Source organism: Sus scrofa, chromosome 13 (assembly GCF_054392235.1).
Source record: "Sus scrofa isolate SSC_HxYL_T2T_F1_AM1 chromosome 13, Sscrofa_HxYL_maternal_Yorkshire_Landrace_v2.0, whole genome shotgun sequence".
NCBI classification, from domain to species: Eukaryota; Metazoa; Chordata; class Mammalia; order Artiodactyla; family Suidae; genus Sus; species Sus scrofa.
Window position 1 is genome coordinate 121,065,937 of NC_139395.1, and position 17,314 is coordinate 121,083,250.

At 38.9% G+C, this 17,314-nt stretch overlaps 1 protein-coding gene across 9 annotated transcripts in view; it reads right to left on the minus strand.

Annotated features, from left to right (window-relative positions):
• The window catches only part of WDR49 (WD repeat domain 49), a 149,383-nt gene that overhangs the window by 10,859 nt on the left and 121,210 nt on the right, over positions 1 to 17,314 (minus strand). For 8 of the 9 annotated variants that reach the window (XR_014824265.1, XM_021069761.2, XM_084990231.1 and 5 more), the window contains 2 exons: positions 16,324 to 16,433; positions 14,047 to 14,193 (listed from right to left, as the gene is read on the minus strand). Coding sequence is in view for 7 of the 9 variants with exons in the window: in XM_021069761.2 (XP_020925420.2) it covers positions 14,047 to 14,193; positions 16,324 to 16,433 (257 nt within the window). In the remaining 2 variants the exon portion in view is untranslated. Of the gene's footprint in view, positions 1 to 14,046; positions 14,194 to 16,323; positions 16,434 to 17,314 lie in introns of those variants that run through there. The other variant, XR_014824263.1, reaches the window with a different exon arrangement.

Genomic DNA, 17,314 nt, shown 5'->3' on the forward strand with positions numbered 1-17,314 from the left:
ACTGATCAAGGCCAGGGATCAAACCTGAGTCCTCATGGGTGCTAATTGAGTTCATTAACCACTGAGCCATGATGGGAACTCTCAATGTATTTTGTTTTCTAGTGAGACAAAAATGAAACCTGGGCTTACCTCATAAGGAAAGCTTCAAATGAAAACACTTGCTTTGACCAAAAGCAGAGAATTACTTCTACAATGTATTTGATTGGCATGCTTGAGGCAGATAATTTATTAATATCTAAGTGTTTATGCCTAAATGGCATAAATGGCATAAACATTTTCTAGATTTATGTTTTTCAATTTAAAAAGAGAATACAGTGTGATTTCATATTTAATCAAAATAATCTTAATTGAAAAGAAATTATAAGGTATACCACAAATTCATATCTCCAAAATATGTCCCCCAAAGCAATGAGATATTCTCTAAACAAATGCAGTGTCTACGAAGGTTTAGGAGGGAATTTAGGGAAGAAAGATATATAAAGAGTATACTGTCCTTGTCTTCTCATCACTACCAGTTGAAGAGGTAGAAAATACCACAAAACACAAAATACTCAAACACTGGTATCTGAAAGGACTTCCTCAAAATCTTATGTAAAATATTTAAAATATATTTGGAGTTTCTGGAGTGTCACAACAGGATTGGTGGCATATCAGCTGCATCTCTGCAGTGCCAGGATGCTGGTTTGATCCAGGCCCGGTACAGTGGGTTAAAGGATCTGGAGTAGCTGCAGTTGCAGTATAGGTTGTAACTGTGGATCAGAGATCTGATTCCTGGCTTGGGAACTACATATGCCGCAGGGCAGCCAAAAAAAGAAAAGTTTAAAAATCTAAAAACTAAAATATATAAATTTTAATTTTAAAAAAAGGAAAGAAAATGCTTTCCACTGGCCTGACATCATCAGTACCAGACAGTATGGATTTCCACAGTTAGTGGTTGATCCTGTCCTCTTTGACTACAGATAAGCAACTCAGAATCACAAGACATTCAAGGTTTCCTGAGGTCTACTGTGAAAGCCAAAATGTTACCTGAAATAAATTCTAGCTGTTTTCCTGAGATTTGTCTCTCAACTAGATAAGGAATTTTCATAATTGACTGGGTTTCAGTATAAATAAACCAATAACTAATCAACAGGCCTTTGTAAGTTCTTGAAAGTGGTGAACCACCTAGAATAATTTTTTTTTTTTTTTGGCTACATCCACAGCATATGGAAGTTTCCAGGCCAGGGAACAAAGTCACACCACAGCAGTGACGTGAGCCACAGTAATGACAACACTGGATCCTTAACCCACTGAGCCACCAGGGAATTCTGTGGCTTTTTTATCTTTAAGTAAAAAACAAATTATTGAAATTCTATGCAAGGGTGGATACCTGTTTCCTGGAACTCAGGCTTATAATTTTTGGAGATTTCTTTAAGAAAGTGAATATAAAATTACAAATATAAAATTTTTCATAAAAGTGGCTATGTAGAATGAAAAAAGTAAATCTCAACAAATTACTGGAGCTTTGTAAAGCTGAGTCCTTTTCTTCTCAGATCTCTTTTAAAAAATTATTCTTGTTCACAACCTGGCTTCCTCTCTTCACCTAGAACACCAACACCCAGTGTCTCCTAATACTCACAAGGGTCTTTGTAGATAAAGCTTATAAACCTGACCTATACCAGCTTCGTTGGCAGTCTCCTTTATGGGGCGAACGTGATGCCATTAACCTAACACCTAAATTAACAATAGTGATCAATTCCTTTCACTTTTCAGAGTAACAACATCTGCTGGATTAATGCATAATGTTTTCATTTGCTGATATGAGTGAGTTTACTTTGAATTTTGATACATGTAAAAAATCATTAACCATTTACTTAACCTGTGTAAGATGATAAAGGAATGTCTTTAACTCTGCCATGATGACTTGTTTTCTTGATGTAGTAACTTGGAAAGGCTCTTTAAAGCTACCCCAGTTATTCAATCAAACATTAATCTAGGTGTTGCATTGAAAAAATTTTACAGATGTAATTAAATCCCCTAATCAATGGATTTTAAGTAAGGGAGATAATCCTGGATAATTTGGGTGAGCCAGACTTCATCAGTTGGAAGACGTTAAAAGCAGGACTGAGGCTTTCCTAAGAGAGAAGAGAAATTCCAACACTGGACAGAGGCTTCTGCCTGTGCCCTGGAGTCCCACCCTCTTCCTTTCCTTACTGCATGTGGACAAAGCAGCTATAGTCTGTGCCCAGTCTTCCACTGATCATTTTTTTCTAACTCAGCCCTATTCATTTCAGACTTGCTCAGCCAGCCCTCACAGTCCCACAAGGCAATTCCTTGTCATCAATATCAATGTATGGTCCTGCTGGCTCTGCTTCCCTGAACCCTGACTGGTACACTTGCCATCAAGTGCACTGTTTAACATAGAACAATGTGAAGGGTGAAGTGCTCTTATGGAGACAAATAGACTGGTTTGTCAAGGTTCCTGTGGTTTGTGACTGAAGTCTGTGGGATACTCCTTGTAAAGAAAATTTATGCTTATTCAAATATACAGTTAATCTTAAATTAGCACCTTGAAGTCCCACATAAGTGTTAGGTAGGACCTCAAGTCTCAAACTTCTTGCTTACGGGTCCAACAACTTACTTAGAATCTTAGTAAGTAGTTCACCCAGAAGGGTTAGTAACAGTCAATGTATATGGATTTATTGTTCACATCCCTTCTTTAAACCTTCTAAAGGCTGCCTTCACACTTAAAATAAACCTGTATTTCTTGCCCAGGCTACATGGGCCCTTATGACCTCATCCCTAACTCCCTCCAAGCTCTCCCCTGCCCTTCTCACTCTACTCCAGTGACAATGAATTACTTTTTGTCTCTGAAATGTGCCAACCTTATTCCCACCTCAGAAGCTTTACACTTCTGTTCCCTGTCCTTGGAATCTTCTGCCCTCAAGGTGTTTGTGGAACTGCTTCCTCTTATCTTTTGGGATTTAGCTCAACAACGAGACCTTCACCGATGCTCCTTCTAGTCATTCCCATGACATTATTCTGCTTTATTTTCTTCATACCTTTTATCAATAGCACTATCCAAACTTCTCTTCCTATATTTTGTCATGAATTGTCTCATACCCATAGGTGATAAATCCGATGAGAGCAAAGGTCTTGTCTGCCTTTTTATCCCATATACTCTTAGCACCCAGTATTGTATCTGGTATATAGAAGATGCTCAAAAAATGTATTCACTGAATAAATGAACAAATGAATGAAGATATCTCCAGGCTGGTAAAGGGGCAGGCTCACTCCTCACAGTTTGGATTTACTGCATTCCAGAGACTTGAGGGGCTCTATTCTGGTAATAGAAGGGTGGTTCTCCATGTCATTTATCTCTATAGCCATCCACTTACCACAATGACTATGCTTGAAAATTAACACCAGGTGTTACAGGTTACTATTTACATTCTCTATTTCCTACTTCGGGAAATATGACATTATATATTCATCACTTTATTTTATAGTAGGCTGCCCAACAAGGTTTGTCATAATGATAAACAAAAGGTGTTTAAAAGCAATGAAAATGAAAGATGGAATGTCATGAAGCTATTCAAACATTTACACTAAAATGAAGTGATTCAGTGATTTTAATAAAGCAAAGTTAATCTTTTGTCATTTGATCCCTCCCTTGCTCCTGATTGGCAACTAGATATACATCAGATGAACAAAAGCAGCAAATCTCACGAAGTCACCTTGGTTGCTTCCAAGTTTTGGTGATTATGGATAAGGCTGCTATGAATATCTGTGTGCAGCCCCCCCCCCTTTTTTTTTTTTTTTTGCTTTTTAGGGCTGCACCTGGGACATATGGAAGTTTCCAGGCTAGGTGGGAATCAGAGCTATAGCTGCGGGCCTATGCCATAGCCACAGCGACAGCAACAGCAATTCAGGATCCAAGTCATGTCTGTGACCTATACCACAGCTCATGGCAATGCTGGATCCCCAACCCACCAGGCAAGGCTAGGGATTAAACTTGCATCCTCATGGGTACTAGGTCAGATTCATTTCCGCTGAGCCACAATGGGAACTATGTGCAGTCTTTTGTATGGAAATAAGTTTTCAACTCCTTTGGGCAAATGCCAAGGGGCATGATCACTGGATTGTATTGTAAGAATATGTTTAGGTTTGTAAGAAACTGACAAACTGTTTTCCAAAGTGGCTGTACAATTTTTCATTCTACCAGCAATGAATGAAAGTTCCTGTTGCTCCACATCCTCATCAGCATTTGATATTGTCAGTGTTCTGAATTTTGACCATTCTTTTTTTTTTTTTTTTTTTTGTCTTTTTGCCATTTCTTGGGCTGCTCCCGTGGCATATGGGAGGTTCCCAGGCTAGGGGTCTAATCCGAGCTGTAGCTGCCAGCCTATGCCAGAACCACAGCAATGCGGGATCCGAGCCGCGTCTGCGACCTACACCACAGCTCACGGCAACACCAGATCGGATCGTTAACCCACTCAGCAAGGCCAGGGATCGAACCTGCCACCTCATGGTTCCTAGTCAGATTCGTTAACCACTGCGCCACGACAGGAACTCCCAGAATTTTGGCCATTCTAATGGGTGGGTAGTGATATCTCATTTTTCTTTTATTTTGCATTTCCCTGATGATACATGGTATGTAACATATGTTGAACCTTTTAAAGAATATTAATGACATGTTAATGACTTCTGTTTTATAGGACTCAAATTTGGTGGGCATGGGTGTGACTTTCAAAATGATATGGTGCTATTACATAAACAACGATATAAAATAATAGGAAGGATTTTTACTTCCAATATGTTTCGGAGTTTTGTGCTCGATCTGGATCTTTACCTATCAAAAATTTCCTAGAATGAATCATGTGTAGAAATTTCTCTTTTCTTACTTAAAATGAATATATCTATAAATGTGTTCTTCTTGTATTAAATGATTTGTTCAAGTAAGAAGATTCCATACTACCCAATTCATTTTCTTTACTGGTACTAAATTTAAGATTATATTTTAAAGCAAAGATATATCAAGATATATCAGGTAGGTGTTGTAAAATCCTGTGTGTATACTTCTTAGCTATAGCTTAAGAACTATATAAAGTAAGTTTGTATATCAGTGAAGAACCAGCACTGTCTCTAGCACATCCTTCTGGCCGATCTCACCATTTTTAAACTATTTTGCCCTCTTTGTAAATTGCAGGTCTTTAGAGATAATGAAAGCTCTTTCTCATCTGGCAGAGTTTTAACTGACATCCTCCCCTTCTTTGGAAATACCAGTTTCGGTACCTACCCCAAAGTAGATTAGGGACTGTTACTTTGCACAAATTGTCAACTCTTACCAAACTTCCAGTTCTTCCAATTTTCTTCAATATCTGACTACAATCCACCCAACCAACTTTTTTCAGTTCTTCTCACACCTATCTAAAACTAAAAACTAAAACCAGACAGCCCAAATCTTTATCCAGACTCTATGGTGTCTTGCAACTGTTTGTTGCTCTCCAGACCTCTAGGACTCCAACACAACTGACCTTTGCCACCCCCTCCAAACATCTGGCTCACCTGGTTTTGCAGGAGCAAGGCCAACAAGAATCCCTGAGACACTTCTTAGAAAGTGTTTCATCCCACCCAGGACATTTATGATCACCTATGGGTTGTTCAGCAATGAACAGTATTCATTCATCTTGAACAAAGGTGAAGGGGCTGACAATGTTGACCCTCACCTGAACCCTGTACTCCTAGAACACAGAGACAGTTAAGAAATGCCCCCACCCTCTTGTGTTCCAGAAGCAGATAAGAGCAAAGGACCACACTGCTCTCATTCTGAGATAAGTACCTCTCCACCTACCGCACAAATCTAGAAAAACTGGCGGATTCATTAACCTACCTCTAAAACAGATCAAGCCCCCTTTCCTTTTTATTCGATGTTCCTCTTTAGTGAATATTCTCCCTGTTGCAATATCTTGAATAAAACCATCTCTTTCATTGTCCTATGCATTTTGTCTTTGACAGAACAATAACAACAACAACAAAACAATTCACCTGAGGTATCACTAATACAGCATTTTCACTACACTGGAAGTTTTAAAGATTTTATAGATATAATTTGAATGACTTCTGGGGAATTTATTGGCAAAACCTGACCCAGAGCCATTTCTAAGTAGTTTCCAATTTTTTAATAAAGCATATCAGAAAGAGGTTTTGAGCTGTTTGAGAACCTACAGGGAACAACTTGGAAGCTAAAGAGAGAGTGCGAAAGATGTTTCAACTTGAAAGGGAAAGAAAGAAAATACAAAAGGACATTAAAAACCCAGTAGGTAAGACTCAAAAGTCACCTGGGGGTTATGAAGTATTTGAAAACTCTCCTGAGTTCCAAAGAGATAGTTTAGAACGATGAAATTTAAGTCTGGCAAAATGCCTCTCATCATGCAGTTGCCAAATAACCTTCTGTGCACCCTGTAATTATGGAGATCGCAGGAATGTGTGGAAAATGCAGTGCAAAGACTGAAGGTATACTTTGTAATAATAGTGTGGAGGGGGAAATATATTGGTAATTGAGATTTTTTAAGTGCTCATCTATAATAACAAATTTTAAATTCTGTAGCCTCCTAGAAAAAGGAGATGAACAATTTTAAATAAAAGTGATAAAAATAAGTAATATTATAGTGAAATAGCTGGTTTTAGAAATCAGCATAAGAATAGGTTGCTTAGGGAATATGATTTCAACACCATTTGAACAAGGGAGGCTGCATCTAAAAATATTAACACAGATATTTCTCATCTATCATCCACCTTTTACTAGTGGTGAGAGACTAGACAAGTTATTTAAACTATTTTTCTAGGCCACAGAGTCTATGCCAGAGACTCTTTATATGGAAAATAGTGGCAATAATAATTCCTATATCATAGAGCTATTTAGTGGAATAATAATAAAAATATCATTAATAAAAAAATCTATGAAACTCTTATTAGGTGACAAACTCTGTACTAAGGACTTCACATGGGTTATTGCACTTAATGATCACAACATGATGAGGATGTAACTAATATGATGTCCATTTTTAGTTGAAGAAACTAAGGCACAGAAGTTGCCATTGTGGCTCAGCAGGTTAGGATCCCCAGTAGGATCCTTGAGGATAGAGGTTCAATCCCTGGCCTCACTTGGCGGGTTGAGGATCCAGCGTTACCACAAACTGTGGTGTAGGTCGTAGATGCAGCTCAGATCTGGCATCACTATGGCTGTGGGGTAGGCTGGCAGCTGCAGCTCTGATTCAGCTCCTAGCCTGGGAACTTCTATATGCCACGGGTGTGGCCCTAAAAAGACAATAAAAATAAAAGAAAAAAAGAAACTAAGGCATATGCTCAAGGTCATATAAGTAGCAAGTGGTAGGGTCTTGACTTGAAGCCAGGCTTATGCTTGAAATCTTGCCCTTACTATACCTTTATTGCTTTGAGTCTTCCAAGTTTCATTCCTTCTAAAAATAGAAGTTCTCCAAAAGACAACCATAACCAATAACACCTTAAAACTTAGTAGGAATAATGACTGTGATTTCAAAGTTTACAAAATAATAGAAGGGACCAGGAGTGGGAAAAAAGCCTGAATAGCTAGGGAAGATGGTCCTGTGCCAATGATCAATGTATTGCCCCTCAGCTCCAAATCCACTCTTCACTGCTTGCTGCCTGACAATGGATTGGAGCCTTGTAAATAGTTCTCCTTTGTCTGCAGGTATGATGTTGAGCTCTGTCGCTAGAGGGCACTAGAGGGACACAGGAGGAGAAATGGATTTCTCTTACGAGTAGATTCTTTCAAGCCAGGCTCCTGTGGGGCAGTTCCTTCAGCACTAGACACCTACAGCAATACTTCACTGGAAGCAAGCTCCTCCAGTGCCTTCTCCGGCTCCAGACTCCTGTGACGCAAGTATGGCTTCTCCAGAGCCAGCAGCTTCCCTTGTCACTCTCTCAGGTGGCTTTGCAGCAGCAGAGTACCTCCTGTCTGGCACCATCCAGTGACTGACTTTCTGTAACACTTACCCCCACCCGCAGGCAGGCAGAGAGCCACCAGTGGGATGCCTCCCTGTGAACAGCGTCCCCTGTACTCCCCTGATGGCTTTGCAGTGAGTTCTGAGATTCCCACCTCCCTGTGGATGGCTTCACCAGCACCCCTTGAAAGCAGATTTCTGCAAGTTCCACCTGCAACTCTGCCACATGAATAAGCCCCCTCCCACAAAGTCTGGGCCTCAACCCTGGTGTGGGCGGACATCCTTCCTGTTCTCTCAGGTCTAGGAGTAGCGGCTGCTCTTTAGATCTGCTACTCCTGTGTTCTTTCAAATTCTCCTAACTTCTTACCAGCCCCTGTTCTATAATGTGCATATATTATATCTAAAACCAGAAAAAAAATAAACCTAAGAATAAAATTAATTCTAAACACACCCTGACTGCAGGTGTAGGTGACTGGAGTTGTTCTTGACTAGTACTGACTAGTACTGTTCTTTGTGTTTCCTCCCTTCTATATATAGTCAGTTTCTTGGAAAAGCACTAGCTTTTCTTGGTAGACGTCCCACAGTTACCTCCATCTCAACATATTCTAAAACTAAGTCTAAATCATCTTTTCTTTGTATATTTCCTTTCTCAGTAATCGCCTTTTTTGACATAGTTACCTAGGCTAGAAACCCGATGGTCATACATGTCTCAACATTTCAACAGGACACACAATCTTTTCAATTCTATCTTCGTAACACTTCTCAAATTAGTTACTTCCTTTCTCAGGTTTCCTCATCTTAAAAATAATAATAGTTACCATTTATGAATGCTTATTATGTGCTAGTCTTTGTGCTAAAATGAACCCACAACTCTAAGAAGTAGGTATCATCAGTCCCATTTTACAGACAAGAAACCTGAGACTTTGTAGTTTATATAACTTATTCAGATATAAATAACTAGTAAAAGGCAAAGTAATAATTCAAAATCATGTAACTGATGGCATACAACAGCTTCCCACTACTATAACACATACACTGCTTTCAGTCTAGCCCCATTATAATGCATCCACTACACAGTTTCCACAAAACCTTCTAAAAGGCAAATCTGGTCATGTTACTTTCAAACACTTCAACAGGAATTTTGCTGCTGGATATTTAATAAATAGTGACAGGTCATCCTTCTTTCACCAGATAGAAAAAAAAAAAGGTAAAATTACAGAAATAACATTCTTAAAGCCATCAAAGGGCTGTGGAAACAAAGATTATCAAATTAAAATTCATGAGATAGTAGAACCCTTCTTAGATGATCTGAGATTGCCAAATCTTTCTTCCCTTTGGGGATTAATCATGTCTAGGCATTGCTAAGAAACTGTCTTGCCATACACAGAATTTTTTGAGGAAAAGGACAATCAGAAGAACCTTTGATGACTATGTGGGTTTGTGTGATGTATTGGAATCTAGAGAAATTGTATAACTATGGCCAGTACTCCCCAGAGGACATACTCTGTGTGGTGCAGGAGGCTGTGGTTTGGACTGGAGAGGCAGATTCAGGTTTCCTGTGGTCCTGCAGTACTTAGGAGACAATATCCTACTAAGAGGAGAGGGCTAAAACAAGCATTTGAAATTAAAAATAAACAAAGTCTTACTAAAGCTGTAAACTAGTACTGATTAAGCTCAATTCCTAATTGGATTAACATGATCCACCCTTCATGCTCTCTGTCCAACTAAGGAAAGGGTGCATTATCTCTGGGAGAAAATAACAGTAACTTCATTATCTACAGATCTTTTATCATAACTTCTGTAGAAATTATAGGGTTTGCAAGGAAAACAGAAAATATGACCAATAATAGAGAGGAAAAGATAGACGTTAGAAGCAGATCCAAGGATCATCCAGATATTAATGTCAGCAGGCTAGGACTTTAAAATTATTATTATAAATATGTTAAAGAAAACAGAAATTTTGGACAAAATGGATGAAAACATAAGGAATTTCAACTGACAATTAGAATATATACATAAATGAAATTCAAATGCCATTTTAGAAATGAAAACAATATACACATATGAAATCTGAAGAAGGGAACTGACTACATGGGTTTGAAAGAGACTGGCAAAAGACAGGATTAGTGAATACAAGGCAAGTCAACATACAGTATCCAAAATGAACCCAGAGAGGAAAATAAAATGGAAAGATGATGAAGAACATAGGAAACGCTGTGATATAATGAAAGTCTAACATACAGGTAATCGCAGTCCCAGAAGGATTGGAGAGTGTTAACTGGAAAGAAACAATGCTTATAAAGATAAAAGCTGAGAATTATCCAAAATTGAAGAAAGAGGCATCCAGGAGTTCCTATCAACCTCAAACAAGATAAATACAGAGAAAAGTGTACTTATATCCATCATGATAAAATGGCTAAAAACCAAAGATAAAGAGGAAAACCTTTAAAGAACCCAGAAAAAAAAAAAAAAGATATTGCATTCAGAGAAACAGCAATAATATTAAGAGCGGAATTTTAAACAGGAACTATGGGAGCAAGGAAGCAATGGGATGTTATCTTTAAAGAGGGGAAAAAAAAAAAAAAAAAAAAAAAACTTGCCACCTGGAGTTGTAAAGCCAGTAAAAATGTCCTTCTGATGTCAAAATGAAATAAATTGCATTTTCCAGATACATAAAAGCTGAGAAAATTACTCACCAGCAAACCAATATTATAAAAAATAGTGCAAGAACTTCGGGATGAAGGAAAATAATTTCAGATGGAAGCCTCGTACCCCCAAGAAGAAATAAAGAACACAGGAGAGAATATTGTAACCTCTGGAGTATCTCTCAAAGGATAACACAAACAGCTATAAGAACAGAAGAATTTAATAGAAGAGATAAAATGGGATAATTCAGAATACTTGACTAGAACATTCCAATGGCTCCTCATTTATGGTAAAAATAAATACCACAGTCCTTAGAGCTGTATGCCAGGAACTCCATGATCTGGCCCCATTTATCTCTCTAGCCTTAATCCTCAACATATCCATTCTAGAACCCAGCCATTTAGACCTACAGGTGGCTCCCTTTGCACACCATCAAACTTATTCACACCATCTTCCACTTGCATATGCTGCTCCTCTACCAGAAATATCATTCCCCTTTTTTCTTATTTGACTAATATCAATTGAACTTTTAATATGTAGCCCAGGCATCATCTGGTTTCTTTGAAAGGTCATCTATGAATCTTCATGTGGTCCCACAGTATCCAAGGCTTATCTCTATTAGAGATCTGATTGTAAAACATCATTATTTGTTTCCTTATCTATTTCCCCAACTAGTCTCCAAGAACTTTGAAGGCTGTCCCTCTACCTGTCAGCTCTATGCCCCTGGCATCCAGCACAAGGGCTAGCACAGAGAAGGCACTCAATATTTACCAGGAAGGCTAAATACATACACGAGCAAACACAATTTCAGTATCAGCTAGTTGAAGACTCTGTTATTATGCAGAACATGTTACAATCCTCTCCCATCCTCCAGACCTTTGTTTCTCAATAGCACACCAGTACCTCAAGCTCAACCCATTCCAAGCTCTCATTGCAGCCGACTTGGAATCTTTTGGACCTCTGCCCCACTTAGTCCCCATATGTATTTCCCTACATTTCCTTGATCTTGACTTCCCTTTTCTCCTCCCTCACCCTTTGAACTCCTATGCATTCCAAGTCCCAGCTCAGATGTGGCTTCTGTTCTGAACTCCTTCTAATGACCCGGTGTGAGAGTTAATCTGCCTTCTTCCCCAGGATTCATCTTCAATGTCATGTGTTCTGTTGTCTTCAGACTTTACATCTGCCTCTTGCTCAAGCTGGTGAAACTTGTTTAAAAAAAGGAAATATTTTCACTTGCAGAGAAGGCAGGTGAGTGGAAATATTTAAAAGGGAGCAAAGGAAGAAAAGCAGAAGGAGAAAATAAAAAAGCAAAAGAGAGAAAACATCTTTTTAAAATGGTGTGGAGGAGTTCCCGTCATGGCTCAGTGGTTAATGAATCCATCTAGGAACCATGAGGTTGCGGGTTCCATGCCGGACCTTGCTCAGTGGGTTAAGGATCCGGCTTTGCCGTGAGTTGTGGCATAGGTTGCAGACCTGGCTCGGACCCCACATTGCTGTGGCTGTGGTGTAGGCCGGCAGCTGTAGCTCCGATTAGACCCCTAGCCTGGGAACCTTCATATGCCGCCGGTGTGGCCCCAGAAAAGACAAAAAAAAAAAAAATGGTGTGGAAATTACAGGAAAATCTTATATTAAGAGAAAAAAATGTTCTCTTTGAAAATGTATTAGAAGTTGTTCTGTTTTTTTGTTTGTTTGTTTTTTGTTTGTTTGTTTTTTTGGTATTTCCGGTGAGTCATTCACCTCCATCTTTCCCCACACACATCCTCCCTGCCCCTGGGGAGAATTTAGCGGCAAATGGAGAACTCTCCTGCTTCTGAATGTGCAAGGCCCCTCACAAAAGCAAGAGCTCCAAGGGATGAGAAGAGGTGTTGACTGCCCTCTCCACTTGCCTTCTCTCTAGCTTCTGTGTTCTCTCTCTTGCCTATTTCTCCTGCGTCAATTCTGAGTCTGACTCTGTTCCATCTTGGTTTTCTCCTGATGGCATGTTCTGTGCCTGGGCCGTCTTTACACTTTGTTCTGGCTCCCTGGATCTCTGCTTATGGTCTGTTCCCCAGATTCTCCTCTGTCTGTGACTCAGCAGGACAAGATAAGTTCTCCCCACATTTATTCTTGAAGATGAATCATCCGGGGGACAAAGCAATAGCCTGAAAGCCCTGTAGGATGCACTACAGGTTATTTAGAGCCTTAACGCTTATGGATTCATGTTTTTAAAAGACACTAGCAGAAACCTCAGATGAACCTCCTGAGGGCAAATAAATGATTATAGATTTAGAAAAGAAAAATTGAGAAAAAGCAAAGGAAGCTGATAATTAGACTGGAAATATGGCAGTGAAAGAATGACAGCTGTACCTTGCTTACCAGTGGAATATAAAAAGAAAGAAAAAAAGGTTGATCAGCTGTCATCCCTTACTATAGGAAAACAAGCAGAAACAAGAGGCTGAAACTTCCTCAAGTGTAGACGTAAAGAAACGCCTCCCCCATCCAAGGACTATTATTTCTCAGGGATGATGCTGAACTCCCATCTCAGAGGATTTGGAAAGTTTAGAAATCACAGATTTCATATGGCTGGAGTGCAGTTCTGATCTTTTGACCATTATAAGTTGAAAACTTCTCTTTTCATTAATTATTTTAAATGAGTTCCCTGCAGTGTCCAGATGCTTTCTGAGTGCCTCGCTGAGCAGCAGGTTGTGCTATTTGCAAACCCCATCAGGCCTCTCTTTGAGGGTAGGATTTTTGTACTGAAATTTCAAATTCTTGGAAACTCGGAAGCCTATACCAGCCCAGAAAACATAGCATTCTTTTGCACATGTTGTTTCTGAAACTTCATAGATCACTCGTTGCTATTTCCTAAGTTAAGCTTTCTTGTCCTCTCATCATATTAGCCTAGCATTGCAGCTGGAAGTCTCTAAGACAATAGACTTTAAGTAGCTGCTATTTAGAGTATTTCCCATGAAAAGAACAAAACTAGATTGTCAGAGACTCTGTTCTGAAACAGCCTTAGGATGTCCCTTTCTCCGGTACCAGATTTGAAAATTAAGATTATTGAGAGGATTTATAGATGTATGACTGGGTCACTTTGCTGTACAGCAGAAATTGGCACAACACTGTAAGTCAACTATACTTTTAAAAAAATGATTATTGAGAGGAAGAGGTTCTCATTCGTAGCAGACACATACTATATATCCATAGCACTCTGAATTCAGAAAAGTGACAAAATAAAAATGTTCCATTTATGTATTTCCGCCTGTTGGCTCTCCTTTCTGAGAGCACAGATCAACAGCTGAGCTATAAATCTTAACACTCAAACCACACTTCATTTCACTGCAACCTACAAGGCGAACACGTGTTACTTTCATGCTTTTCTACATCATTTTTTTTTAATCGGTTGAGTTTCACATGGAGAAAGGAGAGAAGTGGTATATCATGGATGAGGACTTACTTTCAGAAAGTGGTGGAAGCTCTGGAATTTGGGGACATTCCTCCTCCAGGTCTTCCCTGAAGTATTTCTCAGGGTCTAGAAGAAAAGCTGGTTTATTCACTTCAGGCAACTCTTTCAAGGTTCCAATGTTTAATGACCGAAAAGCATCTTCAGGTCAGCAGGTTTTAGGGAAGGATGGGAAAAAAGTACAATATCATTAATTCTTCAGAAGGAGCTAGTGCATTTCTAAGTTAACTTTTTTAAAAATATAACCTTCCTGTTACTCAGCTGGTACAGCTGCAGTGATCAGCAAACCCTATAAACACAGCTGTTCAAGATAAATCCATGTTCCTTTTATTCAAAGGGACCAAAAGAAATTCAAGGCTCCCCATTCATTTATTTTTCATTTTGTATTCTTTTGCTATTTTCTCTTGAAAATGAATATTCTGCAGTTTGGGAAAAACTCCAGCTTCTCTTTTATCTGCAAGAAAACTGAATGCTTTGTGAGATGGAATATATTTCCTAGCATTTAATTTAACAACATACCTAATATTTTGAATTCACAGGTACATTTTCATTTTGCTAAAATGTAAACCAGAGCTGTATTATTATATCTATGATGCACACAATGAGATGATGGGAAGGGAAACTCTTTTTAATTATGCCTGTACAAGCAAAGTCTTGGACAGAGTGAAAAGTTTTCTTTTTGCTTCATGGGATAGATGGATTATGGAATAAAAGTTTATAGAAACACAATACAAGATGTGATTTTATGTTTGATTGTTAGCTCTGCAAAGGCAAAAACTGCTTTTGTCATCACAGTGGCTCAGAATCTAGAAAAAGTAAACCTTGTTATGTTATCAGTACCTGCTTAAAGACAAGTTGGGTGCTATGCCCATGGTTCTCCAACTGTACCAGGCATCAGAATCACCTGCAGCACTTGTTAAAGCATAACCACTTGAACTACCCCCATTTCTGATTTAGATTTAGATGGTTGGGGGTGGGACCCCAGAATTTACCTAAACTTCTGGTGATGCTGATGCTAGTAGGATGGGAAACATACTTTGAGAACCAGTGTGTTGTGTCAAACCAAAGGAGACACCTTCACCACCTGTGAAGTATCCTGATGCCCTTCAAAGAGATGAGGGTTGAGGATCCAAATGCTTTAGGAACTTGCCTGAATTTACATAACTGGTAAATGGCAGACTTGGATATCAACTCAAGTATATTTCACTTTAAAAGTTGTGCTCTGGAGTTCCTGTCATGGAGCAGCAGAAACAAATCTGACCAGGAACCATGGGGTTGCAGGTTTGATCCCTGGCCTCCCTCAGTGGGTTAAGGATCAGGCATTGCCGTGAGCTGTGCTGTAGGTGGCAAACATGGCTCAGATCCAGCATTGCTGTGGCTGTGGTGTAGGCCGGCAGCTGTAGCTCCAATTCGGCCCCTAGCCGGGGAACCTCCATATGCTTTGAGTGCCACCCTAAAAAAGAAAAAAAAAAAAACAGTTGTGTTCCAAGTTATAATAATAACAATGTTAATAGCAATAACATTACTAATAAAATTGTAATGAGTTTCTATAACATGCCAGGCACTAAGGGCTTCACATAAATTATCTCAAGTAATCCTGGCAAAATCCCTGTAAAGTAGATTAGTTTATAAATGTACACTGAATATTAACAAATAATAATGTACCTTTTGACAGCAAATGTCAACAGAAATGAGCATATCTGCATTATGAAAGTCCAGCTGCCCCTTGGAGCCAAGTTCAAAAAAGATTTGTAGTGCGTGAAATATTCTCATTATGTGATAGGGCTTCAAGGGTGATTCTCACTACTCCTCAAAATAATACACTTCAATATGATAACGACTCTTTTGTTTCAATTACGTCTTTTGTAATTCTGTTTCTGGTCAGCCAAAACTAAACATATATGTTGTTCTGTGTGGCTTTGGGAGTTCTGAGAATAAAAATAGTTTTAATTTTATTTTTATCTTTTAAACACTTATGGGAGAGAATTAACATTCTGTGTCAACTGTTTGGGGAACAGTAGTGGGAACTTGCCACATAGTTCTGGCTTAGACCTTATACTTCTGCCTCTTCTGTACTGTGAAGCCTTGGACAAGTCACTTAATATTTCTGAGTCTCACTTTCTTCCTCTGTTAAGTGGAGATCACAAGACCTTACTTTCAGGCTTATTAAGGAATACCAACATTCCTGGCACATACAGTAGCTATTTGCTGTATTCATATCAATCTATAAACTACAAACATGATAATAATATGTCAACAGTGCTTACTTACTGAGTGATTTTTGTATAGCTTCACTATTGTAAAGGTGGTGCATTTTTTTCCTATAAACATTCCTTTCCTTGTATTTCATACCTAAGTTTATGACCTCTGATGGTCTGACACTGAAAAAAAATAATTTATGGTGAAACAAAATATCAACCACAAAGGATGAACAGACATTTTCTGACTATAAATACATACCTTACTTTAACAGAGAACATCTGTATCCTGTGGACCTAAGTAGTGACATTTGTTTACATTGATCAAGTTATATCTTTGAATAAAATGCCTACTAGTCAGGTGATGGTATAAAAGGTTAAGAGCCAGAGAGGGGGGAGAAGCTAGTTAAGCAAAGGTCTTGTCCCCATAACAACTGGCAGGTCAGAGAAAAAAACTACATAGAATAAAAAGTCAAAGAAACATACCCTCTCCTTGCCCTGTGTGTATGTAAATTATATGGGCCAGTCAGCTCATTTATCAAAATGTTCAAAAGTTCATTTATCCAGTGTTATGCCTAGATCTTCACTTATGTTACCCCAATGTTAAAAAAAAGTTCAGAGTATTTGAGCCTTGTCATACGAACTTATAAAAACACTTCAGGGAGTTCCTGTCATGGCTCATAGGAAATGAATCTGCCTAGGATCCATGAGGACGCAGGTTCCATCCCTGGCCTCGCTCAGTGGGTTAAGGATCTGGCATTGCCGTGAACTGTAGTGTAGGTCGCAGATGTGGCTTGGATCTGATATTGCTGTGTCTGGCACCTGTAGCTCTGATTTGACCCCTAGCCTGGAAACCTCTATATGCCATGGGTGCAGCCCTAAAAAGACAAGAAAAGAAAAGAAAACATTAGTTTAACTTGAATCCACAAAAACAGTTTTTATCAATAAAACCCAGGAAGCGAAACTATTACATAGCTGTATAGAATTCCAGAGAAAACAGGAAATGGTCTCAAATATATTTAACATTCACTGTCATAGATGTCAACCTTAACAGCTACAAGTCA